This window comes from Nothobranchius furzeri, chromosome 2, assembly GCF_043380555.1.
Source record: "Nothobranchius furzeri strain GRZ-AD chromosome 2, NfurGRZ-RIMD1, whole genome shotgun sequence".
NCBI lineage: Eukaryota > Metazoa > Chordata > Actinopteri > Cyprinodontiformes > Nothobranchiidae > Nothobranchius > Nothobranchius furzeri.
This window is the reverse complement of record NC_091742.1, coordinates 89314081-89337816: the sequence shown is the minus strand read 5'-3', so window position 1 is coordinate 89337816 and position 23736 is coordinate 89314081. Positions and strand designations below refer to the sequence as shown.

The 23736-nt window shown below is 43.9% G+C and overlaps 1 protein-coding gene across 3 annotated transcripts in view; it reads left to right on the top strand.

Annotated features, from left to right (window-relative positions):
- Positions 1-3725: 3725 nt before the first annotated feature.
- LOC129165079 (gastrula zinc finger protein XlCGF57.1-like) overlaps positions 3726-23736 on the top strand; it is a 43811-nt gene continuing 23800 nt past the window's right edge. Inside the window, exons 1-4 of one of the 3 annotated variants that reach the window (XM_070548265.1) lie at positions 3726-4075; positions 4172-4334; positions 4466-4568; positions 9570-23736. The exon at positions 9570-23736 is cut by the window's right edge and continues 23800 nt beyond it. In XM_070548265.1, the coding sequence (XP_070404366.1) occupies positions 4559-4568; positions 9570-11191 (1632 nt within the window). In that variant the 5' untranslated portion in view covers positions 3726-4075; positions 4172-4334; positions 4466-4558 and the 3' untranslated portion in view covers positions 11192-23736. Of the gene's footprint in view, positions 4335-4465; positions 4569-4630; positions 7251-7978; positions 8073-9569 lie in introns of those variants that run through there. The other 2 variants (XM_054747333.2, XM_070548266.1) reach the window with 2 other exon arrangements.

The following is a 23736-nucleotide window of genomic DNA, read 5'->3' as shown; positions in this document are numbered from 1 at the left end:
CGTGTGTTCAGTAACGTGCGATATCTTACCCAGATAATTAAAGCAAACACAATCAGTTTTTTGTATTTTTACTTAACCAGTTTCTTCAACAGCCCTGAAAAACAAGTCAAATATACTTTTTCCTGTATGATTTTCCATGATCTAAATCTTACTTATTATTATTTTTTTTGCTTTCACTGAAAGTTTTCCGTTACTCACTGTTGAAGTGCAGGTAAACACGTGTCAGAACCATGCTGTGGTTTAAACCAACCTGATTATCTGTAGAAGTGATAGAACCACTTATCCTATCCAGCAGGATTGTCAACCCAACTCAGACTTTATTTGTATTGGCCTTACAGACATGAAACATGGCACCAAGGTGCTTCACATACAAAATAAAATCAATCAAAAACATAAAACCAACACTGGCAGAACAAAAGCAGCAGTATAAATCATGTACTAAAACTCACAATCAGTGGGAAAAGCCAAGTCATAAAAATTAGGTCTTCAGCCTTGTTTTAAAATCCGCCACTGAAGTAGAAGCCATTATGGATGGGGTGACCAGATCCCAACTTGCCAAATGTGGTACAGAGACTACTTAATGTGGGACAACATTAAGTTAATGACCAAAAAATAAATAAAAATAACGTACATTTTAGCCCTAAGATCACTGTTAAATATACATAAAATGATTATTCTTATTATCATCATAAATTTCTTGTATATGTTTTATTTGAATTCAACATGAACAAGCATGGGCTCACCTTACCGTGGTGGAGGGGTTTGAGTGTCTCAATGATCCTAGGAGCTAAGTTGTCTGAGGCTTTCTGCCCCATGGCAAACAGGTCCTAGGTGAGGGATCAGACAAAGAGCAGCCCGAAAACCTCTTATGATGAATTATATAAATGGGAACTGTGTTCCCTCGCCCGGATGTGGGTCACTAGAGCCACCCTCTGGAGCCAGGCCTGGAGGTGGGGCACGTTGGCGAGCGCCTGGTGGCCGGGCTTTCACCCATGGAGCCCGGCCGGGCACAGCCCGAAGAGGAAACGTGGGTCCCCCTTCCCTTGGGCTCACCACTCGTAGGAGGGGCCAAAGGGGTCGGGTGCTGTGTGTGACGGGTGGTAGTTGAGGGCGGGGACCTTGGCGGTCTGATCCTCGGCTACAGAAGCTGGCTCTTGGCACATGGATTGTCAACTCTCTGGTGGGGAAGGAGCCTGAGTTGGTGTGTGAGGTTGAGAGGTTCCGACTAGATATAGTCAGACTCACCTCAACGCATGGCTCTGGCTCTGGAACCAGTTTCCTTGAGACGACTCTTGTTGTGATTTGGCGCTACATAAATAAACTTGAATTGAAATGAACTGAATTGAGAGGGGTTAGACTTTCTACCACTCTGGAGTTGCTCCCACTGAGAGGTGCCGAGCAGGGGTGGGCATACTAGTTGCCCCCCATCTTGGTGCCTGTGTGTTGGGGTTTACCCCAGTGAATGAGAGGGTAGCCTCCCTCTGCCTACGTGTGGGGGGATGGGTTCTGACTGTGGTCTGTGCTTACGCACCAAACTACAGTTCAGACTACCCACCCTTTTTGGAGACCTTAGAGGGGGTGCTGCAAAGTGTTCCTTCTGGTGACTCCCTCATTCTGCTGGGGGACTTTAACGCTCACGTGGGCAACAACAGTAAGACCTGGAGAGGTGTGGTTGGGAGGAACGGCCCCCCTGATCTGATTCTGAGCGGTGTTTTGTTATTGGACTTCTGTACTCGTCATGGATTGTCCATAATGAACACCATGTTCAGACATAAAGGTGTCCACATGTGCTCTTGGCACCAGGATACCTTAGGCCGCAGCTCGATGATCGACTTTGTTGTTGTTTTGTCTGACCTGCGGCCGCATGTCCTGTTCCGTGCCTCCATTGTTGAGGCGTCCGACCGGAGCTGTGGTCGCAGGATCTGTCGTCATGGCAACCCCCGGACCCGCTGGTGGACACCGGCGATTAGGGATGCTGTCAAGGCGAAGAAAGAGTCCTATCAGGTCTTTTTGGCCTGTGGGACTCCAGAGGCAGCTGACGGGTACCGGCAGTCCAAGCGGAACGCGGCTCGGGTGGTTGCCAAGGCAAAAACCCAGGCATGGGAGGAGTTCGGTGAGACCATGGAGCAAGACTTCTGTACAGCTTTGAGGAGATTCTGGTCCACCATCCGGTACCTCAGGGGGGGAAAGCAGTGCGCTACCAACACTATCTATAGTGGGGACGGTGTGCTGCTGACCTCTACTCAGGACGTTGTGGATCGGTGGGCAGAATACTTCGAAGACCTCCTCAATCCCACCGACATGTCTTCCAGTGAGGAGGCAGAGTCTGGGGACTTTGGGTTGGCCTCTCAAATCTCTGGTGCTGAGGTAACTGAGGTGGTTAAAAAGCTCATCTGTGGCAAGGCTCTGGGGGTGGATGAAATCCGCCACCTTGATTCGGAAAAGGGTAGAATGCCTTCTCCGTGTCAGGGATGAGGTCCTGCCCCAAGTGGAGGAGTTTAAGTATCTCGGGGTCTTGTTCACGAGTGAGGGAAAACTGGAGCTTGAGATTGATAGGTGGATTGGTGCTGCATCTGCAGTGATGCAGGCGTTGTACCGGTCTGTCATAGTGAAGAGAGAGCTGAGTCAGAAGACGAAGCTCTCGATTTACCGGTCGATCTACGTTCCTACCCTCACCTATGGTCATGAGCTTTGGGAAGTGACCGAAAGAACGAGATTGCGGATACAAGCGGCCAAAGTTAGTTTTCTCCACAGAGTGGCTGGGCTCTCCCTTAGAGATAGGGTGAGAAGTTTGGTCATTCAGGAGGGGCTCGGAGTAGACCCGCTGCTCCTCCACATCGAGAGGAGCCAGTTGAGGTGGCTCGGGCATCTGGTCAGAATGCCTCCTGGACGCCTCCCTGGTGAGGTTTTCCGGGCACGTCCGGGAGGAGACCTAAAGGTAAACCCAGGACACGGTGGAGGGACTATGTCTCTCAGCTGGCCAGAGAACGCCTTGGGATTCCTCTAGAGGGGCTGGCCCAAGTGGCTGGGGAGAGGGAAGTCTGGGACTCTCACCTTAAGCTACTACCCCCGCGACCTGACTCCGGATAAGCGGATGAAATTGGATGGATGGATGGATGGATGGATGATGGATGAACAAGCATACAGCAAAAGCATTACTATTTCACAGTTCTTCTCAAGTTGCCACAACATAACTCAGGCTCTTTGGGCCTTAAAGTGGCTCTGATCATTTTGATAATACAGATAGGCCCACAGTAATAAAAAATGCAGGTTTAAGCAGCTTTTTCAGAGTTTTCATTGAATGTTTCCCACAACAGAATGACAGTAAAAGTACCAGTAATATATTTTTTTGATCTTTTATGTTTGTTTTTAAATAATTTTCCACTAAAATCAGCATCTCATTTAAAATATCCATAATTTTTGCTATTTTCTTCATTATTCAGAAACAAAACGTTTTTTTTCAACATGACAACAAATCTCTTCTTGATTTTAGGTGAGAGAATAAACATCAGATTATAATCTCTAAAAAATTCAGACCTAATTTAATAATAGTTTCTTAGAGTTACTTTTTGCCTCAAACTTCTGAGAATCAGTGATCAAAGCTTCCATTAATTCTCATTATTTCTTCACTGGGCTCAGCATGTATGCAGGTATCTGAAACCGCAGCATGTGTGACAAGGACAAGATGGCGTTGGTGGGAACCCCCTTTTTTGTTTCAGAATTGTACAGTATAAGAGAAATGGGCGGGCTATGTCCAGAGATATATCCGATCCTAACACACAGATCAGTGTTTTTGCAGAGACGGATTTGAGTCCAGTAGGGGGCGGTAATGAGCCTTTACGCTGGTTGATCACTGCCAAGAGCTTTAACAGAGAAAGGAAAACGGAAGCTATTAGCAAAGGTAGCTTCTTCTTGTTTTGGTGTTCACTTCAGTCTCTGGGAGAGTTGATCAGCTAAAGCGACTAACTGCTGCTGCTTTCTTCTCCTCCTCAACAACTTGGTGGAGTTCTTTCCAGAACCGGAGAAGATATTCCGCGGTCTTCGTGACAATCGGAGCTCCAGAATCAGGTTGTGGGTGAGAAAAGCTTTTCTCTAGACTTCCTGCCTTCTGGATCTGCTGCTGTTCCTTTGGCCTCTCTGAGAAACGCGCTCGTTTTGCTGCTTTCATCAGATTGAAGAGGTTCCCTCTATCAGACTCGCTCATCTGAGTTGGTCATGATGCAGGATCGCTGCTCGCTCTCTGATCCATCCTGCTCACACTCTCCAACGGAAAAGCCCCGAATCTGAATGTGACTCTGGAGGAAAAAGCGGTTAGCTCTACTCCGTGAACTCTGGTGAGCAAAGGTCCTCTTTTCCAGACTGGATCTGTCCTCAGCTGATCAGAACCAAAGCGTTGGATCTTTAATCTCCTGCGTTGTTCTGAAGCAGCATCTTAATCAGCTCTCCTGCTTTGTTTCTATTGCAGCTGTTAGCTAAACACGGCTAAAGAAAACCTGCTACCACTTCAGGATCTGGGACTGATTCATCGTGTGTTCTTCACCACCTGGACCTGGACAGCATGGACACAGGTACTGGTGTGTGTGTGTGTCAGGGCCAGATTAACACTTTGTTGTACCCTGGGTAACAATATTCAAGGGCCCCATCATCACGACCCAAGGATCACCATAATGTGGTCACATACAGAATATATTACTGTAATATGCAGTAAATATACTCAATACTTGAATGCCTGACATCACGTAACCCGCTCAGGTTAACCTTTGACCCACCTCGTGTGGACTGACCAATGAGGAGAGGGTCTTAACTTGAGGCCCTCTCTTCATTGGTCAGTCTGCATGAGACTGACTCTCAACTGACGTTCAGTCGTAGGCAGCGAAGCGTCTCTGTGCAGCGCAAAAGCCCGGGTGGACAGTTTGTTTAATAGGGTGATCATATTTCCATTTCCAAACAAGAGGACAGGGGATCTGTGCCTATGACGTCACACTATGGCAACGCCACACAACGCTGGGACCCATTTTTTGTAAGAACTAAATTAATATCAGATTCTGCCAATAAAAGGGCTCCAAAACAATTCATATGTAAATATTTAGCATATTTATTGCAAAATCTCATTTTTTCTGCTTTAGTGCTGCAACAAGGTTTTATTAATAATAAATTATTATACCTTTTGTTTTACTACAGCATCGGTAAGCTTCCTGTGCACAGATTATTAAGGATGCTTGTTTCAGCTGTGAGATTAGACGATAGAATCAATGAAAAAATAATTTGTCACACACTCCATGGAAACTTTCAGAGAATCCACAAATAGTGGCTTTCAAACGGTTTTGTTACTTTTTACAAGTTTAGAAAAGCAGCAGATGAGACAGCATGTCTGATCATTTAGTTTTTCATCTGATAATATTAGAACATGTCAGTAATGTCTGAGGGGCTTTTACAAACACTGTATAACTAATACTACTGGAGAGGGTATGAATTACACAGAGGCTTCTGGGGAGCCCAGTTATGGGGGGGGTCATTTTGCCATGGCCCCCAAAATGTCTTGAAACGGCCCTGGGTGTGTGACTGAGTTTTGAAGGTGATCTGAATTGTATCAGATGTATAAATATTACATGTGTGTAACTTATTGTTTTATACAGGTAAAAACGTGTAGTGGAGATAAATCTACCCACATTTTACTTTTCAACACTTTGTTTTGTTTTCTTGGTGGATACCTAGGCTGAGGGGGTTCAGCTTTTATTCTGACAGGAACCGTTGCAGCAGTTGGAACAGCAACGAATTTTCCAGCTTGTCGTTGGATCTTTTGGTTGAAGAGGAAAGTTACAGATTGGCCACTCCGACAACTTCTCTAGAACGCTTTGAACTGGCGTTGGAGATGACGTGGCATAGTTATATACTTCGGATGTTATGGTTTATGGTTTATGGTCGAATGAAAAGTTGAAAGACTTACCAAACACCATCAAAACCACGCCTTCGTCACATCTGGCAGATTCTGATTGGATCAGTGAAAGTAATCTGTCATGTCTTTTAACGCTACGTGAGATCAGTCCTATTGGAACATTTAAAGTCATAGTACCTTTATATTCTATAGGATTATAATAAAGTAATTAATATTTTGATTTCACAGATCGGTCACATCTTATTTATTGACTAACACTTCGCTTGATTAGCTTGTTAAACTATAGTTCTTTGATTATTTAAAAGAAGAGTCCATTCTTCATTCTTCTGTTGAGCTGAAAACAAGCAGGTTAGAAGCAAATGCATGAGACCTTGAGGCCATATCTCATGCAGACTAGTTCTGTGCAGAGGAGGGGGAAAACAGTCATTTCATTCTGTTACAGCTCCAAGGTTGTTTAAAGTGGTTGCAGTAACCAAATTTTACCACAGGTTGCCATTTTTACTTAATTTCTACTAGTGTTGTCAAAAAAATCGATACCTAGATATAAATCGATACTAAAAGTGGTATCTAAATTAGATATTCCATCCCTGTGGTATCGATATTATGGACTGTTATACACAGCCTTCTTCAAGTACACCGACACGCACGACAGCCAGATGCCGTAAAGCAGCCTCCGCCTCCCAGACAAACAGAAGAAGAAGACGCCGCATGGCTACATTGCAGTTTCCCACGCGAGTTGTCTCCGATCCAAGTTTTGTCTGCCAAATAAATAAACAAAAACATAAACAGCGAATTTGGGAGGCGCTTCACAGCCCAACTTAATTAGCATACCAAGTCCGACACGTAGTTGTATATTCATGCTTATGTGCTTAAAGGAAACTCCCGTTTATTGCAACTAGAGCTGAAACAACTAATCGATTTAATCGATTATAATCGATTATTAAAATAGTTAACAACTTTTTTAGTCATCGATTAGTTGTTTAATAATCATATTTTACCGCATAAAGTCTATTTTTTACCACAATCTGACATCGGTTACAAGCTGTTAAATTTGCCGCCAGTGTGTGGCAGTAATGAGCCACTGATCTACCAGTGGAGCCGTAGAAGAAGAAATGAGCCAATGGGTGCCCTCGGTTTTCATGACGTATCACGTTACTGACGCTCATCTTGCTGTGAGAGATGGCGGAACAAGAGGAAATACGGAAGAAAAATAGAAGCGACAAAACTGAAGAGAAACCCCGGACAAAAACCTCACGAGTATGGGAGCACATTTGAGACGAAAGCATGTGGGGGCTGATGCAGCAGAGGAAGAGCACCGCGGTCAAGTGAGCCGTCATTTGGAAGAGCCAGCCCGGTAAGTAACAGAAAATAAACAAGCTGGACTTAGTGTTTTAGCTGAGTTCGTTATACTGGATGTTAAACATGTTTTTTTGCCGCGTCAGTTTACGGTGTTCTACTTCTGATTGACTAGATGCAATCGTGAATCTCCTCCGTGTTGTGAACCATGCGCTTGCCAAATTTAGCACGTCTGTTTATAAGAATGTTCTCGTTAAGAGAAAAACGGCACAAACCCATAACTATGTTCCTCATTCAAAAAAGGACAACTCCGCGGAGAAAAATATACAGACAAGCTGTGTCCAGGTGAATATAACGCGGCATAGTTGTACACTTTCAATTTTTAAATACAGGAGAAATTCAGAAAAAGTCATTTTTTACTATTAAAAGGCTGTTTTACTATCTAACGCTGTAAAACGCCTCACAACACATTTTTATCATGTTTCTTAAACAGTATTACACAAAATAAACATTTTTCACATTTCTCTGGCTAATTTAAACACTCCCGACTCAAAGTAAAAACCTCATGAGCTTCTTACTTAGAGCTTTTTAATAGTAAAAATGTTTTACTTTTTTTCTGAATATCTCCTGTTGCGGGCTATTTTGTAGAACGTAACCCTCAAAATAAATGATCACTGTATATTGTTAATTAATTCAAATAATATAATATTGATTTAGTGTTGTAGTGTGTGTGCTGCTTTATTTTATATGTGTACTTATTTCAGTCTATTTGTGTTTCTTATGCAGAAAAAAACAAGCAACGATGGACAACTACATGGGGAAGAAGACACTCACCCCCCAGCAATTCATACCACTTACAAACTCTATTCTAAACATGCTGGTAAAAGACATGAGGCCACTATCCATGGTGGAAGGAGCAGGCTTCCAGCTAATGCTAAAAATTATTCTGGACTGATATTTTGCACTGTTTAGCTCATTTTATACTGCTGACTGTGTTCATGTGCAATAAAATAGATTGCAGTCAACTGCACAATTCTCTTATGTTTTTTTGTTCTTAACTGAAATGCATCCATCACTTGTATAGGTTAAATAGCTAAACAATAACAAACCGATTAATCGATTAATCGAAAAAATAATCGACAGATTAATCGATTATGAAAATAATCGTTAGTTGCAGCCCTAATTGCAACCCGGACTTAATTTCTAGCATGCAGTACGTTTGTTTACTCCCGCTGACAACTTTGGTGCTACTTGGATTCCCCGGGGTATTTAGATCCATCGGCGAATCGCCATCAGCGTATATCCATATAACGGGTGCAGACGGGCACCCATGGTGCAGCCTCGAAATAAGACATTATCTGCACCAAAACATCTCAGTGTCGAAAGGTTTTGTTAGGAATCATTAACGTGATTCCCCTGTTCATTTGGAGCGAGTCTGGGATTTCTAGGTGTAAACAGACTAGCTGCGGCTAATCTAACCGGCGCTTTTAATGAAGTCACTGCCGTGCGCCAATCTGTTTTTATTAAGATTACCGGTAGATGTACCTTTGTCCTACTGTGGAGAAATTCGTTTCTCCCTTTATTGACCAACAGAGTTGTTCAAAAGTACAGAACAAAACATATGGCATTACTTCTTATGACAAAAATGCACCTTAAACAGAGTTTAAGCAGCAAAACATCACTCTGCAAATAGTGTATGTATAGTGAGACAATTCATGATTTAAAGTGTTAACTTTCGCCAGTTTTTGTATGCATGGTTTAAAAAACGCTGATACTTGAAAGGTTTAAGCACTTTATACACTTAATTCGTAACATTTAATTTTTGCAATATAAATTGAGGAATGTTATTTTTTGAATAAACTTGTTCAATAAATTGGTGTTTTTAAATAGTATCGAAATCGAGCATCGAGTTTTTTTCCAGTATCGAATCGAGTTTGAAATTTTAGTATCGTGACAACCCTAATTTCTACATAACGCATCATTAACGGAAATTAACTGGTTAACTATGTACTTCCCCACCATCAAATCCATCAAACCGTCCTCTGTTCTCCGTGAACTGCTGTCTGTCCTCTGCTAGCAGAGCTGTGTGTGTGTGTGTGTGTGTGTGTGTGCGAGCGAGCTGTTGTTAAGCGTTTGCACTACTTATACAGCATAAGGATGAAGCCATCCTTAAACTGACCAAAAAGTAACTGTTATCTTGAGTACATTTTATTTAAGATATTTTTTACTTTTACTTGAGTTCAAATGTAAGCAAATACCTTTTGTTGTACTTGAGAAAAAAAACATTAAATAATTGGTACTTTTAATAGGTAGAAAATTTCAGTACTCTTTCCTCTCCTCTGGTAATTCACATAATGTGTTTCTGTGTTTCCTACAGATGTCCATCAGGTGGTGCTGGTTAAAAAAGAAGTTCTTGATGAACAGAGTGCTGGTGTGGACCAGCAGAACCCAAAACACCTCCATATGAAGGAGGAACAGGAGGAACTCTGGACCAGTGTGGAAGGAGAATATCTCCATTTGAAGGAGGAGACTGATGCTGCCAGGTTTCGGTTCACTGATATTTCTATAAAGAGTGAAGATGATGAAGAGAAACCTCTGTTTTCACAGCTTCATCAGCAGCAAATAGAAGACAGAAATGTTCCAACCACCAGTTCTGCTGACCAGATGACAGCAGACACTGGTGGAGGAGCAGAAACTAGCAGGAACCCAGACCTGAACCCTCATGAACAGATATCCGATTCTTCAGAGACTGAAGTTAGTGGAGATGATGAAGATGATGATGTGAATCTAAACTCTGAGCTGTCAGACTTTGGGGCTGGAACTGGAGATGGAGACGATGACTGGAATGAGAGCAGATCTTCTGTGTCAGATGTTAAGACGATTAACAAATCTTTTAGCTGTCCTGAGTGTGGTGAACAATTTCTCCACAAATGGTCTCTCCAGAAACATGTGAGAGTGACAAGTCATTCAGCAATAAGGTCTTTAGACTGTTTGGTTAAAAAGAAGTGTGTTGGAGCGACACAACAAGTAGAATCATGCAAGAAAGTCCAGACAAAAGTAAAATATTTTAGCTGTGATTTGTGTGGACAGGGATTTAACCAGAAGTCAACTTTAAACAGACACACGAGAGTCCACTCTGGACAGAAACCTTTTGCCTGTGAGTTCTGTGGAAAAATATTTAGCCAAAAGACAAGTTTAAACTATCATACAAGAGTCCACACAGGACAGAAACCTTTTGCCTGTGAGCTCTGTGGACAAAGGTTCAGCCAAAAGACAATTTTAAACATACATATGAGAGTCCACACAGGACAGAAACCTTTTGCCTGTGAGTTCTGTGGTAAAAGATTTAGCCAAAAGACGCATTTAAACTATCATATAAGAGTCCACACAGGACAGAAACCTTTTGCCTGTGAGCTCTGTGGACAAAGGTTCAGCCGAAAGGCAAGTTTAAACATACATATGAGAGTCCACACAGGACAGAAACCTTTTGCCTGTGAGCTCTGTGGACAAAGATTTAGCCATAAGACAACTTTAACCTATCACACAAGAGTCCACACAGGACAAAAACCTTTCGCTTGTGAGCTCTGTGGGCAGAGATTCAGTGGAAAGACAAGTTTAAATAGTCACACGACAATCCACACAGGACAGAAACCTTTTGCTTGTGAGCTCTGTGGGCAGATATTTAACCGAAAGACTAGTTTAAATCGTCACATGAGCATCCACACAAGACATAAACTTTTTACTTGTGAACATTGTGGAAAAATATTTAGCCAAAAGCCACAGTTAAACAGACACATGACAGTCCATACAGGACAGAAGCCCTTAGCTTGTGAGCTCTGTGGACAAAGATTTTACCATAAGACGGATGTAAACAGACACATGATCGTTCACACAGGACAGAAACCTATTGCTTGTGAGCTCTGTGGACAGAGATTTAGCCAAAAGACAAATTTAAACAGACATATGAGAGTCCACACAGAACACAAGGAAAATATTTAACTACAAGTGCTCTCAATTTTTTATGTCTTGCAACCCTCGTTAACTGTCCTTTAATCTAGATCAGGACCTGTGTGTGTGGACATAGCTCAATGAACAAAAAACAAGATAAAAAAAAAAAGTGCTCACAGAACCTCTGTGCCATCCTGGATTATTGCAAACAACGAGCTGAGCTCGCGAGCAGCAGCAGGAAGATTTATTTTGGTAAGCTATCTTAAGTATTTTCTGGAGTTAAATCATTATGTCCATGCAGCTGTAAATTTGGCAGCACATTATTTTTTTATCTGTATATTACTGAATTATATTGGGACAGTATGATGGAGCTAAGACCGGCTGAGAACATGTCAGCTTAGGGTTCCCGGTGGGAGCCCTACAAGCACAGAAATGAAATATTTAAAAGTAAAAAAAACTACTGATTTGGTTTTGAAGGTGAACAGGATCCAAATCAGGTTGCGCCTCTTCTGAGTCAAACGTTCCAAAACATGTCTGCACCTGCGGTATCCAGCTAGCGGGGTCGGAGTTCAGTCAAACTTCACCGGTAATCCAAAATCTGTTCTCGTCACCGTGTACCAGAGAAAATAGCAAATCTGATCGACCAGCAGAGGCTTCAGAAGCTACATCTGACTGACTGACTGACTGATTGACTGACACATTGTTCTCTGCTATAACACTAATTCAGAACCAGAACAGAGTACAGGGTTTCTTTCAATTGCTGATTCTGCAGACTTCCTTGTGAAACAACACCAGATGCCCAGGGCTTAGACCGGAAGCTAGTTTCTGTTTTTCCTGCGCCAGTCAAAAACATCAAATTTTCTTAAAATTCCAGCCGTGAAAATCCAAAAACCATTTTCATCTGAGGTTTTAATACTTATTTACAGATGCCATTCAAATGAATTTAGCCTCTGGCCGATATCTTTAACTTTGTTTCTTTTTAATTAGGCCCGAGCAGCGAAGCGCTGCGAAGGCCTATTGTATCTGCTCCGTTTATTAGGCCCGAGCAGTGAAGCTGCGAAGGCCTATTGTATCTGCTCCGTTTATTATTACGCTTTCTTTCTTTCTTTCTTTTTTCTTCCGCGTCTTTGACTGGCCTTTAGGGGGTCTTAGCATATCCAAAAAGTCACCAAATTCTGGCCCAATATAGAAAGTGCGTGAAATTTACGTATTTCACTGGCGATGTGAAAGTTCATAAAAAAATGGCTGAACAGCGCCCCCTAGAAAGTGAAAAATACCCCTCTCCATAAAGCTTAGTTTATCGTACAGTTATGAAATTTGGTACACTTGTAGAACTCAACAATATGCACAGAAAAGCCTCTTGCATCCATGGTCAATATCAAACAGGAAGTCGGCCATTTTGGACTAAAGTGGCCATTTTGACCCTGTTTCGGCCATTTCTTGGGTCTATATTTGGTTGAACAGTTTGGTCATTTTTCGCACGATCGTCTCAAAAATAGTGTGCGATCGAACAGAAGCGACGGACGATTAAAATGAGACAATAAAATTTACTTTTCGTAAATACTGAAGGGGCGGGACCAGGCCTCAAAGTTCGAGCACTCGCCAAAAAAATTCAAATTGCTATAATTTCATAAATGAAAGAATTACAGATAAAGTAACTTTCTATGGACAATCATCATCGCCCCCCGAAGACAAATGAATGGTCGATTGATGATGTCACATAAGCCCCGCCCCTTCAGGACTTAAAAGGTCAAGTTTTACTAGGAAATTTTCCAAAATTCGCCCTTTCGAATAATCATCCTAAATTTGTATCAGGTAACTGAAGACAAGTTGGGGTTGCTTGGCGTCACTTTATGGGAGTTTTCTGGAGAAGGCGGGGCTGTGGCGGCGCGGCGAACTCAGGCGTACCGCTTAGGCCTTACGTTTGCCTCCCATTTCGTCATTTCTAGAGATATCGCCACGAAACTTCTTGTGAGTGATCCTAGTCCGGCCCCCAAAAAAATCTGATGTGAAATTCCGGTGGGCGTGGTCTATTTTCTGAAATAGCGCCCCCTAGGACCATTAAAACTGACAGCCCCAAGCCATGCTTTGACTGAGGATTACGAAATGTGGTACACTAATGTGGTGTCTCAGGACCTACAAAAAAGTCTCTTGGAGCCAAGTGCAAAGTCGCACAGGAAGTCGGCCATTTTGGTCCAAGTGCGCGATTTAGTGGTTTTCGCACACGTTGTTTGGAGAGTGATGCTCCATCGCCCTTTTCACCAATCGCCTTCACACTTCTGCTATATACTCTTAAGACATAGATGAAAAAATTCAACCGTCGGATTTTAAATAAGTATAGAGGTGTGGGCGTGGCTAAGCCTCAAACTCTGACCTGTCGCCACGCCACTCTTTTTTTCACAGCTCCCTATTGGACTCCTTTTATCCAATCACCACCAAACAGTGGCAAATAGCAGCAGACAAGTTAAGGTCACTTGGTCTATAGTACTGGCAGGTTTCGAATAAAGGCGGAGCTTTGGGAGCATGGCGAAATTCACCATCACGCCATGGAAATACGTTTGTCTCTCATTTCTTCAATCATTGTGACATTGCCACACAATTTCTGATGAGTGATCCTACTCTGACCCCTAATATAACTGGACAGCTGAAGTTTGTGGGCGTGGCCTATTTTCCGAAACAGTGCCCCCTAGGTCCATTAAAACAGTCAGCCCCAAGCCATGCTTTGACTGAGGATCACAAAATTTGGCACACTAATGTAGTGTCTCAGGACCTACAAAAAAGTCTCTTGGAGCCAAGCGCAATGTCGCACAGGAGGTCGGCCATTTTGGTGCAATTACTCAATTTAGTGGTTTTCGCACACGTTATTAGGAGAATTATATCTCCTCGCCCTTTCCACCGATCACCTTCAAACTTCTGCTATATACTCTTAAGACATAGAGGAAAAAATTCAACCGTCGGATTTTAAATAAGTATAAAGGTATGGGCGTGGCTAAGCCTCAAACTTTGACCAGTCGCCATTACTTTATTTGACTTAACAACTCCCATGTGCATGATCAGATCAATTTCATACTTTGTCTGTGTGATCACTGACCACATCTGAAGACAGTGACAATGTGGACAGCTGACATCACCTAAGCCCCGCCCCCTGACTACAGGAAGTCTATTGTTTTATGGTGAACTTCCCATATTTGTCCCCTCTAATTTAGTCAAGATGACACTAAGGTCATGCACTGTCTTCATGATGTTGTAATGACCATTCAGATCTGATAGCTTTTCAGAAAGTGAGGGGCTTTGATGCCATGGCGATTTCTGGCGTGACGCTGTGACCTTACGTTTGACTGTAACTTCCACAAACAGCCTCCGATTTGCCCGAGACTGAACATCACATCACCAGTGTGGTAAAGATAGAGTATCTCCTAGGGGTGAGACATGTAATGGTGGGCTCAGAAGGGATGCTGAGTCAGGGTGAGGTGTGGACGAGGAGGCCTTTCACGGTTTCCGGTGTTGGGGTGGCTGACTTTCTGTTCCGCCAGGCATGCCCTGGTGCCCTCGGCAACCGGCCAGGATGGAAAAGCGCGGAGCCGGGTTTGGAGAGCGTCGGGGATGGAGCGGAGGGGGTGCGGACAGAGGGCGAGCAGCTTCGCTGCGAGGGCCGAACGACGCTGCTTGCAGCTTTAATTAGGCCCGAGCAGTGAAGCTGCGAAGGCCTATTGTATCTGCTCCGTTTATTAGGCCCGAGCAGTGAAGCTGCGAAGGCCTATTGTATCTGCTCCGTTTATTATTTTTTTTTTTCTTTCTTTTTTTTTCTTCCGCGTCTTTGGATGGCCTTTAGGGGGTCTTAGCATATCCAAAAAGTCACCAAATTCTGGCCCAATATAGAAAGTGCGTGAAATTTACGTATTTCACTGGCAACGTGAAAGTTGGTAAAAAAATGTTTCAACAGCGCCCCCTGGAAAATTAAAAATACCCCTCCGCTTTGACCTTTTTTCATAGTAGAGTGATGAAATTTGGTACACTTGTAGAACTCAACAATACGCACAGAAAAGCCTCTTGCACCCATGGTCAATATCAAACAGGAAGTCGGCCATTTTGGACTAAAGTGGCCATTTTGACCCCGTTTTGGCCATTTCTAGGGTCTATATTTGGTTTAACAGTTTGGTCATTTTTCGCACGATCGTCTCAAAAATAGTGTGCGATCGAACAGAAGCGATGGACGATTAAAATGAGACAATAAAATTGACTTTTCGTAAATACTGAAGGGGCGGGACCAGGCCTCAAAGTTCGAGCACTCGCCAAAAAAATTCAAATTGCTATAGATTCATAAATGAAAGAATTACAGTTAAAGAAATGTTCTAAGGACAATCGTCGTCGACCTCCGAAGACAAATGAATGGTCGATTGATGATGTCACATAAGCCCCGCCCCCTCAGGACTTAAAAGGTCAAGATTTACTGGGAAATTTTCCAAAATTCGCCCTTTCCAATAACCACCCCAAATTTGTAGCGGGTAACTGAAGACAAGTTGGGGTTGCTTGGCGTCACTTTATGGGAGTTTTCTCCAGAAGGCGGGGCTGTGGCGGCGCTGCGAAGTCAGGCGTACCGCTTAGGCCTTACGTTTGCCTCCCATTTCGTCATTTCTAGAGATATCGCCACAAAACCTCTTGGGAGTGATCCTAGTTCAGCCCCCCACAAAATGTGATGTGAACATCCGGTGGGCGTGGCCTATTTTCTGAAATAGCGCCCCCTAGGACCATTAAAACTGTCAGCCCCAAGTCATGCTTTGACTGAGGATTATGAAATTTGGCACACTAATGTGGTGTCTCAGGACCTACAAAAAAGTCTCTTGGAGCCAAGTGCAAAGTCGCACAGGAAGTCGGCCATTTTGGTCCAAGTACTCGATTTAGTGGTTTTCGCACACGTTGTTTGGAGAGTGATGCTCCATCGCCCTTTTCACCAATCGCCTTCAAACTTCTGCTATAGACTCTTAAGACATAAAGGAAAAAATTCAACCGTCGGATTTTAAATAAGTATAAAGGTGTGGGCGTGGCTAAGCCTCAAACTTTGACCTGTCACCACGCCACTCTTTTTTTCACAGCTACCTATTGGACTCCTTTTACCCAATCGCCAGCAATCTCTGGCGAATAGCAGCTGACAAGTTGAGGTCACTTAGTCTCCAGTACTGGCAGGTTTTGAAAAAAGGCGGGGCTTTGGGAGCATGGCAAAATTCACCATCACGCCATGGCAATACGTTTGCCTCTCACTTCTTCAATTATCGTGCCATCACCACAAAATGTCTGGTGAGTGATCCTAGTCTGACCCCCAATAGATTTGGACAGCTGTAGTTTGTGGGCGTGGCCTATTTTCTGAAATGGCGCCCTCTAGGACCATTAAAACTGTCAGCCCCTAGCCATGCTTTGACTGAGGAGTACGAAATCTGGTACACTAATGTGGTGTCTCCGGTCCTACAAAAAAGTCTCTTGGAGCCAAGTGCAAAGTCGCACAGGAAGTCGGCCATTTTGGTCCAAGTAGTCGATTTAGTGGTTTTCGCACACGTTGTTTGGAGAGTGTTACACCATTGCCCTTTTCACCAATCACCTTCAAACTTCTGCTATAGACTCTTAAGACAAAGGGGAAAAAATTCAACCTACGGATTTTAAATAAGTATAAAGGTGTGGGCGTGGCTAAGCCTCAAACTTTGACCTGTCGCCACGCCACTCTTTTTTTCACAGCTCCCTATTGGACTCCTTTTAACCAATCACCAGCAATCACTGGCAAATAGCAGCAGACAAGTTGAGGTCACTTGGTCTATAGTACTGGCAGCTTTCGAATAAAGGCGGGGCTTTGGGAGCATGGCGAAATTCGCCATCACGCCATGGAAATACGTTTGTCTCTCATTTCTTCAATCATTGTGACATCGCCACACAATTTCTGATGAGTGATCCTACTCTGACCCCTAATAGAATTGGACAGCTGAAGTTTGTGGGCGTGGCCTATTTTCTGAAATAGCGCCCCCTAGGACCATTAAAACTGTCAGCCCCAAGCCGTGCTTTGACTGAGGATCACGAAATTTGGCACACTAATGTAGTGTCTCAGGACCTACAAAAAAGTCTCTTGGAGCCAAGCGCAATGTCGCACAGGAGGTCGGCCATTTTGGTCCAAGTACTCGATTTAGTGGTTTTCGCACACGTTATTAGGAGAATGATGTCTCGTCGCCCTTTCCACCGATCACCTTCAAACTCTTGCTATATACTCTTAAGACATAGAGGAAAAGATTCAACCGTCGGATTTTAAATAAGTATAAAGGTGTGGGCGTGGCTAAGCCTCAAACTTTGACCAGTCGCCATTACGTTACTTGACTCAATAACTCCCTTGTGCATGATCAGATCAATTTCAAACTTTGTCCGTGTGATCACTGACCACATCTGAAGACAGTGACAATGTGGACAGCTGGCATCACCTAAGCCCCGCCCCCTGACTACAGGAAGTCTTCTGTTTTATGGTGAAATGCCCATATTTGTCCCCTCTAATTTAGTCAACATGACACTAAGGTCATGCACTGTCTTCATGATGTTGTAATGACTATTCAGATCTGATAGCTTTTCAGAAAGGGAGGAGCTTTGATGCCATGGCGATTTCTGGCGTGACGCTGTGACCTTACGTTTGACTGTAACTTCCACAAACAGCCTCCGATTTGCCAGAGACTGAACATCACATCACCAGTGTGGTAAAGATAGAGTATCTCCTAGTGGTGAAATGTGTAATGCTGGGCTCAGAGGGGATGCTGAATCAGGGTGAGGTGTGGACGAGGAGGCCGTTCACGGTTTCTGGTGTCGGGGTGGTTGACTTTCTGTTCTGCCAGACGTGCCCTGGTGCCCCCGGCTGCCGTCCAGGATGGACAAGCGCGGAGCTGGGTTTGGAGAGCGTCGGGGATGGAGCGGAGGGGGTGCGGAAGGAGGGCGAGCAGCTTCGCTGCGAGGGCCGAACGACGCTGCTTGCAGCTTTAATTTTTCTTTTTTTAGGCCCGAGCAGCGAAAGCGCTGCGAAGGCCTCTTGTTTTTGCTCTGATTATTATTATTTTTTGTTATTCCGTGCCCCCTTTGAACAGCTTTTTGGGGACCTTAACATACCCCAAAACTCACAATATTTTGCACACTTGTCAGGCCTGGTGAAAATTTTGATATTTTAAAGGTCCCAAAAAAATCGCAAAGAAAATGGCTGAACAGCGCCCCCTACAAAGTGGAAAAAAAACCCTCTCCATAAAGCTTAGTTTATCGTACAGTTATGAAATTTGGTACACTTGTAGTACTCAACAGTCCGCACAGAAAAGTCTCTTGCAACCATGGTCAATATCAAACAGGAAGTCGGCCATTTTGGGTTGAAATGGCGATTTTTTGCCGTTTTTGCCGTTTTTAGGGTCCGTCTCTGATTGGATTGCTCGATCATTTTTCGCACGATCGTCTCAAAAATTGTGTAAAATTGCTCAGAAGGGATGGGCGAACAAAATGAGATAAGGATTCTGAGTTTTCGTATATGTTGAAGGGGCGGAGCCAGGCCTCAAAGTTTGACTACTCGCCAAAAAAATTTAAATTGCTATAACTTCATAATTGAATGGAATAGAGTTACCAAACTTTCTGTGGTCATTTGTCATCGACCCACAAAGTAAATTGAATGGTCGATTGATGACATCACACAAGCCCCGCCCCCTCAGGACCAAAAAGGTCAAGTTTTACTGTGAAAGGTCCCAAATTGCCCCATTTCACTTAATCACCACAAATTTGGAGCTGGTAACTCAAGGCAAGTGGGGGTTGCTTGGCGTCACTTTATGGGAGTTTTCGGCAGAGGGCGGGGCTGTGGCGGGGCGGCGAAGTAAGGCGTACCGCCGTGGCCTTACGTTTGCCTCCCATTTCTTTATTTCTAAAGATGTCGTCACGAAACTTCTTGTGAGTGATCCTAGTCTGGCCCCCCAAAAAATCTGACGTGAACATCCGGTGGGCGTGGCCAATTTTCTGAAATAGCGCCCCCTAGGACCATTAAAACTGTCAGCCCCAAGCCATGCTTTGACTGAGGATTACGAAATTTGGTACACTAATGTGGTGTCTCAGGACCTACAAAAAAGTCTCTTGGAGCCAAGTGCAAAGTCGCACAGGAAGTCGGCCATTTTGGTCCAAGTGCGCGATTTAGTGGTTTTCACACACGTTGTTTGGAGAGTGATACTCCGTCGCCCTTTTCACCAATCACTTTCAAACTTCTGCTATATAGTCTTAAGACATAGAGGAAAAAATTCAACCGTCGGATTTTAAATAAGTATAAAGGTGTGGGCGTGGCTAAGCCTCAAACTTTGACCTTTCGCCACGCCACTCTTTTTTTCACAGCTCCTTATTGGACTCCTTTTACCCAATCACCAGGAATCTCTGGTAAATAGCAGCAGGCAAGTTGAGGTCACTTGGTCTCCAGTACTGGAAGGTTTTGAAAAAAGGCGGGGCTTTGGGAGCATGACGAAATTCGCCATCACGCCATGGAAATACGTTTGCCTCTCATTTCTTCATTTATCGTGATATCACCTCGACCATTGTTGTGAGTGATCCTAGTCTGACCCCCAATAGAAAAGGTCAGCTTAAGTTTGTGGGCGTGGCCTATTTTCTGTATTAGCGCCCCCTAGGACCATTAAAACTGTCAGCCCCAAGCCATGCTTTGACTGAGGATTACGAAATTTGGTACACTAATGTGGTGTCTCAGGACCTACAAAAAAGTCTCTTGGAGCCAAGTGCAAAGTCGCACAGGAAGTCGACCATTTTGGTCCAAGTGCGCGATTTAGTGGTTTTCACACACGTTGTTTGGAGAGTGATGCTCCGTCGCCCTTTTCACCAATCGCCTTCGAGCTTCTGCTATATACTCTTAAGACATAGAGGAAAAAATTCAACCGTCGGATTTTAAATAAGTATAAAGGTGTGGGTGTGGCTAAGCCTCAAACTTTGACCTTTCGCCACGCCACTCTTTTTTTCACAGCTCCCTATTGGACTCCTTTTACCCAATCACCTGGAATCTCTGGTAAATAGCAGCTGACAAGTTGAGGTCACTTGGTCTACAGTACTGGCAGGTTTTGAAAAAAGGCGAGGCTTTGGGAGCATGGCGAAATTCGCCATCACGTCATGGCAATACGTTTGCCTCTCATTTCTTCAATTATCGTGACATCGCCACAAAATGTCTGGTGAGTGATCCTAGTCTAACCCCCAATAGAAATGGGCATCTGAGATTTGTGGGCGTGGCCTATATTCTGAAATAGCGCCCCCTAGGACCATTAAAACTGTCAGCCCCAAGACAAGGTTTGACTGAGGATTACGAAAATTGGTACACTCATGTAGGGTCTCTGGCCCTACAAAAAAGTCTCTTGGAGCCAAGCGCAATTTCGCACAGGAGGTCGGCCATTTTGGTCCAAGTACTCGATTTAGTGGTTTTCGCACACGTTGTTTGGACATTGATGGCCCGTTGCCCTTTACACCGATCACCTTCAAACTTATGCTATGTACTTTTAAGTCAAAGGGGAAAAAATTCAACCGTCGGATTTTAAATAAGTATAAAGGTGTGGGCGTGGCTAAGCCTCAAACTTTGACCTTTCGCCATGACATTACTTGACTTAATAACTCCCATGTGCATGATCAGATCTAATTCAAACTTTGTCTGTGTGATCACTGACCACATCTCAAGATAACGACAATGTGGACAGCTGACATCACCTAAGCCCCGCCCCCTGACAACAGGAAGTCTATTGTTTTATGGTGAAATGCCTATATTTATCCCCTCTAATTTAATGAAAATGACACTCAGGTCATACAGTGTCTTCATGATGTTTTAAAGACCATTCAGATCTGATAGCTTTCCAGAAAGGGAGGGGCTTTGATGCCATGGTGAATGCTGGCGTGACGCCATGACCTTACATTTGACTGTAACTTCCACAAACGGCCTCCGATTTGCCCGAAACTGAATATGGCAATGAACAATCATGCCCTTTAGCCAATGAGGCACAAACGGTTGGTGAATGTTATATAATGTCACCAAAGCTGACCTCAATGGGACTTTTCTGTAGTTGGTCACAGCGCCACCTAGATAACGTTATCCTTCGATAACTTTAAAAAACATGGTCAGAATAGCATTAAAGTTGGTCACTGTCATCACACCACCAGTGTGGTAAAGATAGAGGATTCCCTAGTGGTGAGACATAAAATATAATGGTGGGCTCAAAGGGGATGCTGAGTCAGGGTGAGTTGCGGACAAGGTGGCCGTTAGCAGTTTCTGGTGTTGGAGTGGTCGACGTTTGTGTTCTGCGGACGTGCCCTGGTGCCCCGGGCTGCCGGCCAGGCCGGAGCGGCGCGGAGCTGCGAGGGCCGAACGACGCTGCTTGCAGCTTTAATTTTCTTTTTTTTTCTTCCGCGTCTTTGGGTGGCATTTAGGGGGTCTTAGCATATCCAAAAAGTCACCAAATTCTGGCCCAATATAGAAAGTGCGTGAAATTTACGTATTTCACTGTCAACATGAAAGTTGGTATAAAAATGTTTCAACAGCGCCCCCTGGAAAATTAAAAATACCCCTCCGCATTGACCTTTTTTCATAGTAGAGTGATGAAATTTGGTACACATGTAGAACTCAACAATACGCACAGAAAAGCCTCTTGCACCCATGGTCAATATCAAACAGGAAGTCAGCCATTTTGGACTAAAGTGGCCATTTTTACCCCGTTTTGGCCATTTCTAGGCTCTATATTTGGTTGAACAGTTTGGTCATTTTTCGCACGATTGTCTCAAAAATAGTGTGCGATCGAACAGAAGCGATGGACGATTAAAATGAGAAAATAAAACTGACTTTTCGTAAATACTGAAGGGGCGGGACCAGGCCTCAAAGTTCGAGCACTCGCCAAAAAAATTCAAATATCTTTAATTTCATAAATAAAAGAATTACATTTAAAGTAATTTTCTATGGACAATCGTCATCGCCCCCCGAAGACAAATGAATGGTTGATTGATGATGTCACATAAGCCCCGCCCCCTCAGGCCTTAAAAGGTCAAGTTTTACTGGGAAATTGTCCAAAATTCGCCCTTTCAACTAATCACCCCATATTTGTAGCAGGTAACTGTAGACAAGTTGGGATTGCTTGGCGTCACTTTATGGGAGTTTTCTCCAGAAGGCGGGGCTGTGGCGGCGCGGCGAAGTCAGGCGTACCGATGTGGCCTTACGTTTGCCTCCCATTTCGTCATTTCTAAAGATATCGCCACAAAACCTCTTGTGAGTGATCCTAGTCCAGCCCCCCAAAAAATTTGATGTGAACATCCGGTGGGCGTGGCCTATTTTATGAAATAGCGCCCCCTAGGACCATTAAAACTGTCAGCCCCAAGCCATGCTTTGACTGAGGATTTCGAAATTTGGTACACTAATGTGGTGTCTCAGGACCTACAAAAAAGTCTCTTGGAGCCAAGTGCAAAGTTGCACAGGAAGTCAGCCATTTTGGTCCAAGTACGTGATTTACTGGTTTTCGCACACGTTGTTTGGAGAGTGATGCTCCATCGCCCTTTTCACCAATCGCCTTCAAACATCTGCTATATACTCTTAAGACATAAAGTAAAAAATTCAACCGTCGGATTTTAAATAAGTATAAAGGTGTGGGCGTGGCTAAGCCTCAAACTTTGACCTGTCGCCACGCCACTCTTTTTTTCACAGCTCCCTATTGGACTCCTTTTACGCAATCACCAGCAATCTCTGGCAAATAAAAGCTGACAAGTTGAGGTCACTTGGTTTACAGTACTGGCAGGTTTTGAAAAAAGGCGGGGCTTTGGGAGCATGGCGAAATTCGCCATCACGCCATGGCAATACGTTTGCCTCTCATTTCTTCAATTATCGTGACATCGCCACAAAATGTCTGGTGAGTGATCCTAGTCTGACCCCCAATAGAATTGGGCAGCTGAGATTTGTGGGCGTGGCCTATATTCTGAAATATCGCCCCCTAGGACCTTTAAAACTGTCAGCCCCAAGACAAGGTTTGACTGAGGATTACGAAAATTGGTACACTCATGTAGGGTCTCTGGACCTACAAAAAAGTCTCTTGGAGCCAAGCGAAATTTCGCACAGGAGGTCGGCCATTTTGGTCCAAGTACTCGATTTAGTGGTTTTCGCTCACGTTGTTTGGACATTGATGGCCCGTCGCCCTTTACACAGATCACCTTCAAACTTATGCTATGTACTTTTAAGTCAAAGGGGAAAAAATTCAACCGTCGGATTTTAAATAAGTATAAAGGTGTGGGCGTGGCTAAGCCTCAAACTTTGACCTTTCGCCATGACATTACTTGACTTAATAACTCCCATGTGCATGATCAGATCTAATTCAAACTTTGTCTGTGTGATCACTGACCACATCTCAAGACAACGACAATGTGGACAGCTGACATCACCTAAGCCCCGCCCCCTGACAACAGGAAGTCTATTGTTTTATGGTGAAATGGCCATATTTGTCCCCTCTAATTTAGTGAAAATGACACTCAGGTCATACATTGTCTTCATGATGTTTTAATGACCATTCAGATCTGATAGCTTTCCAGATAGGGAGGGGCTT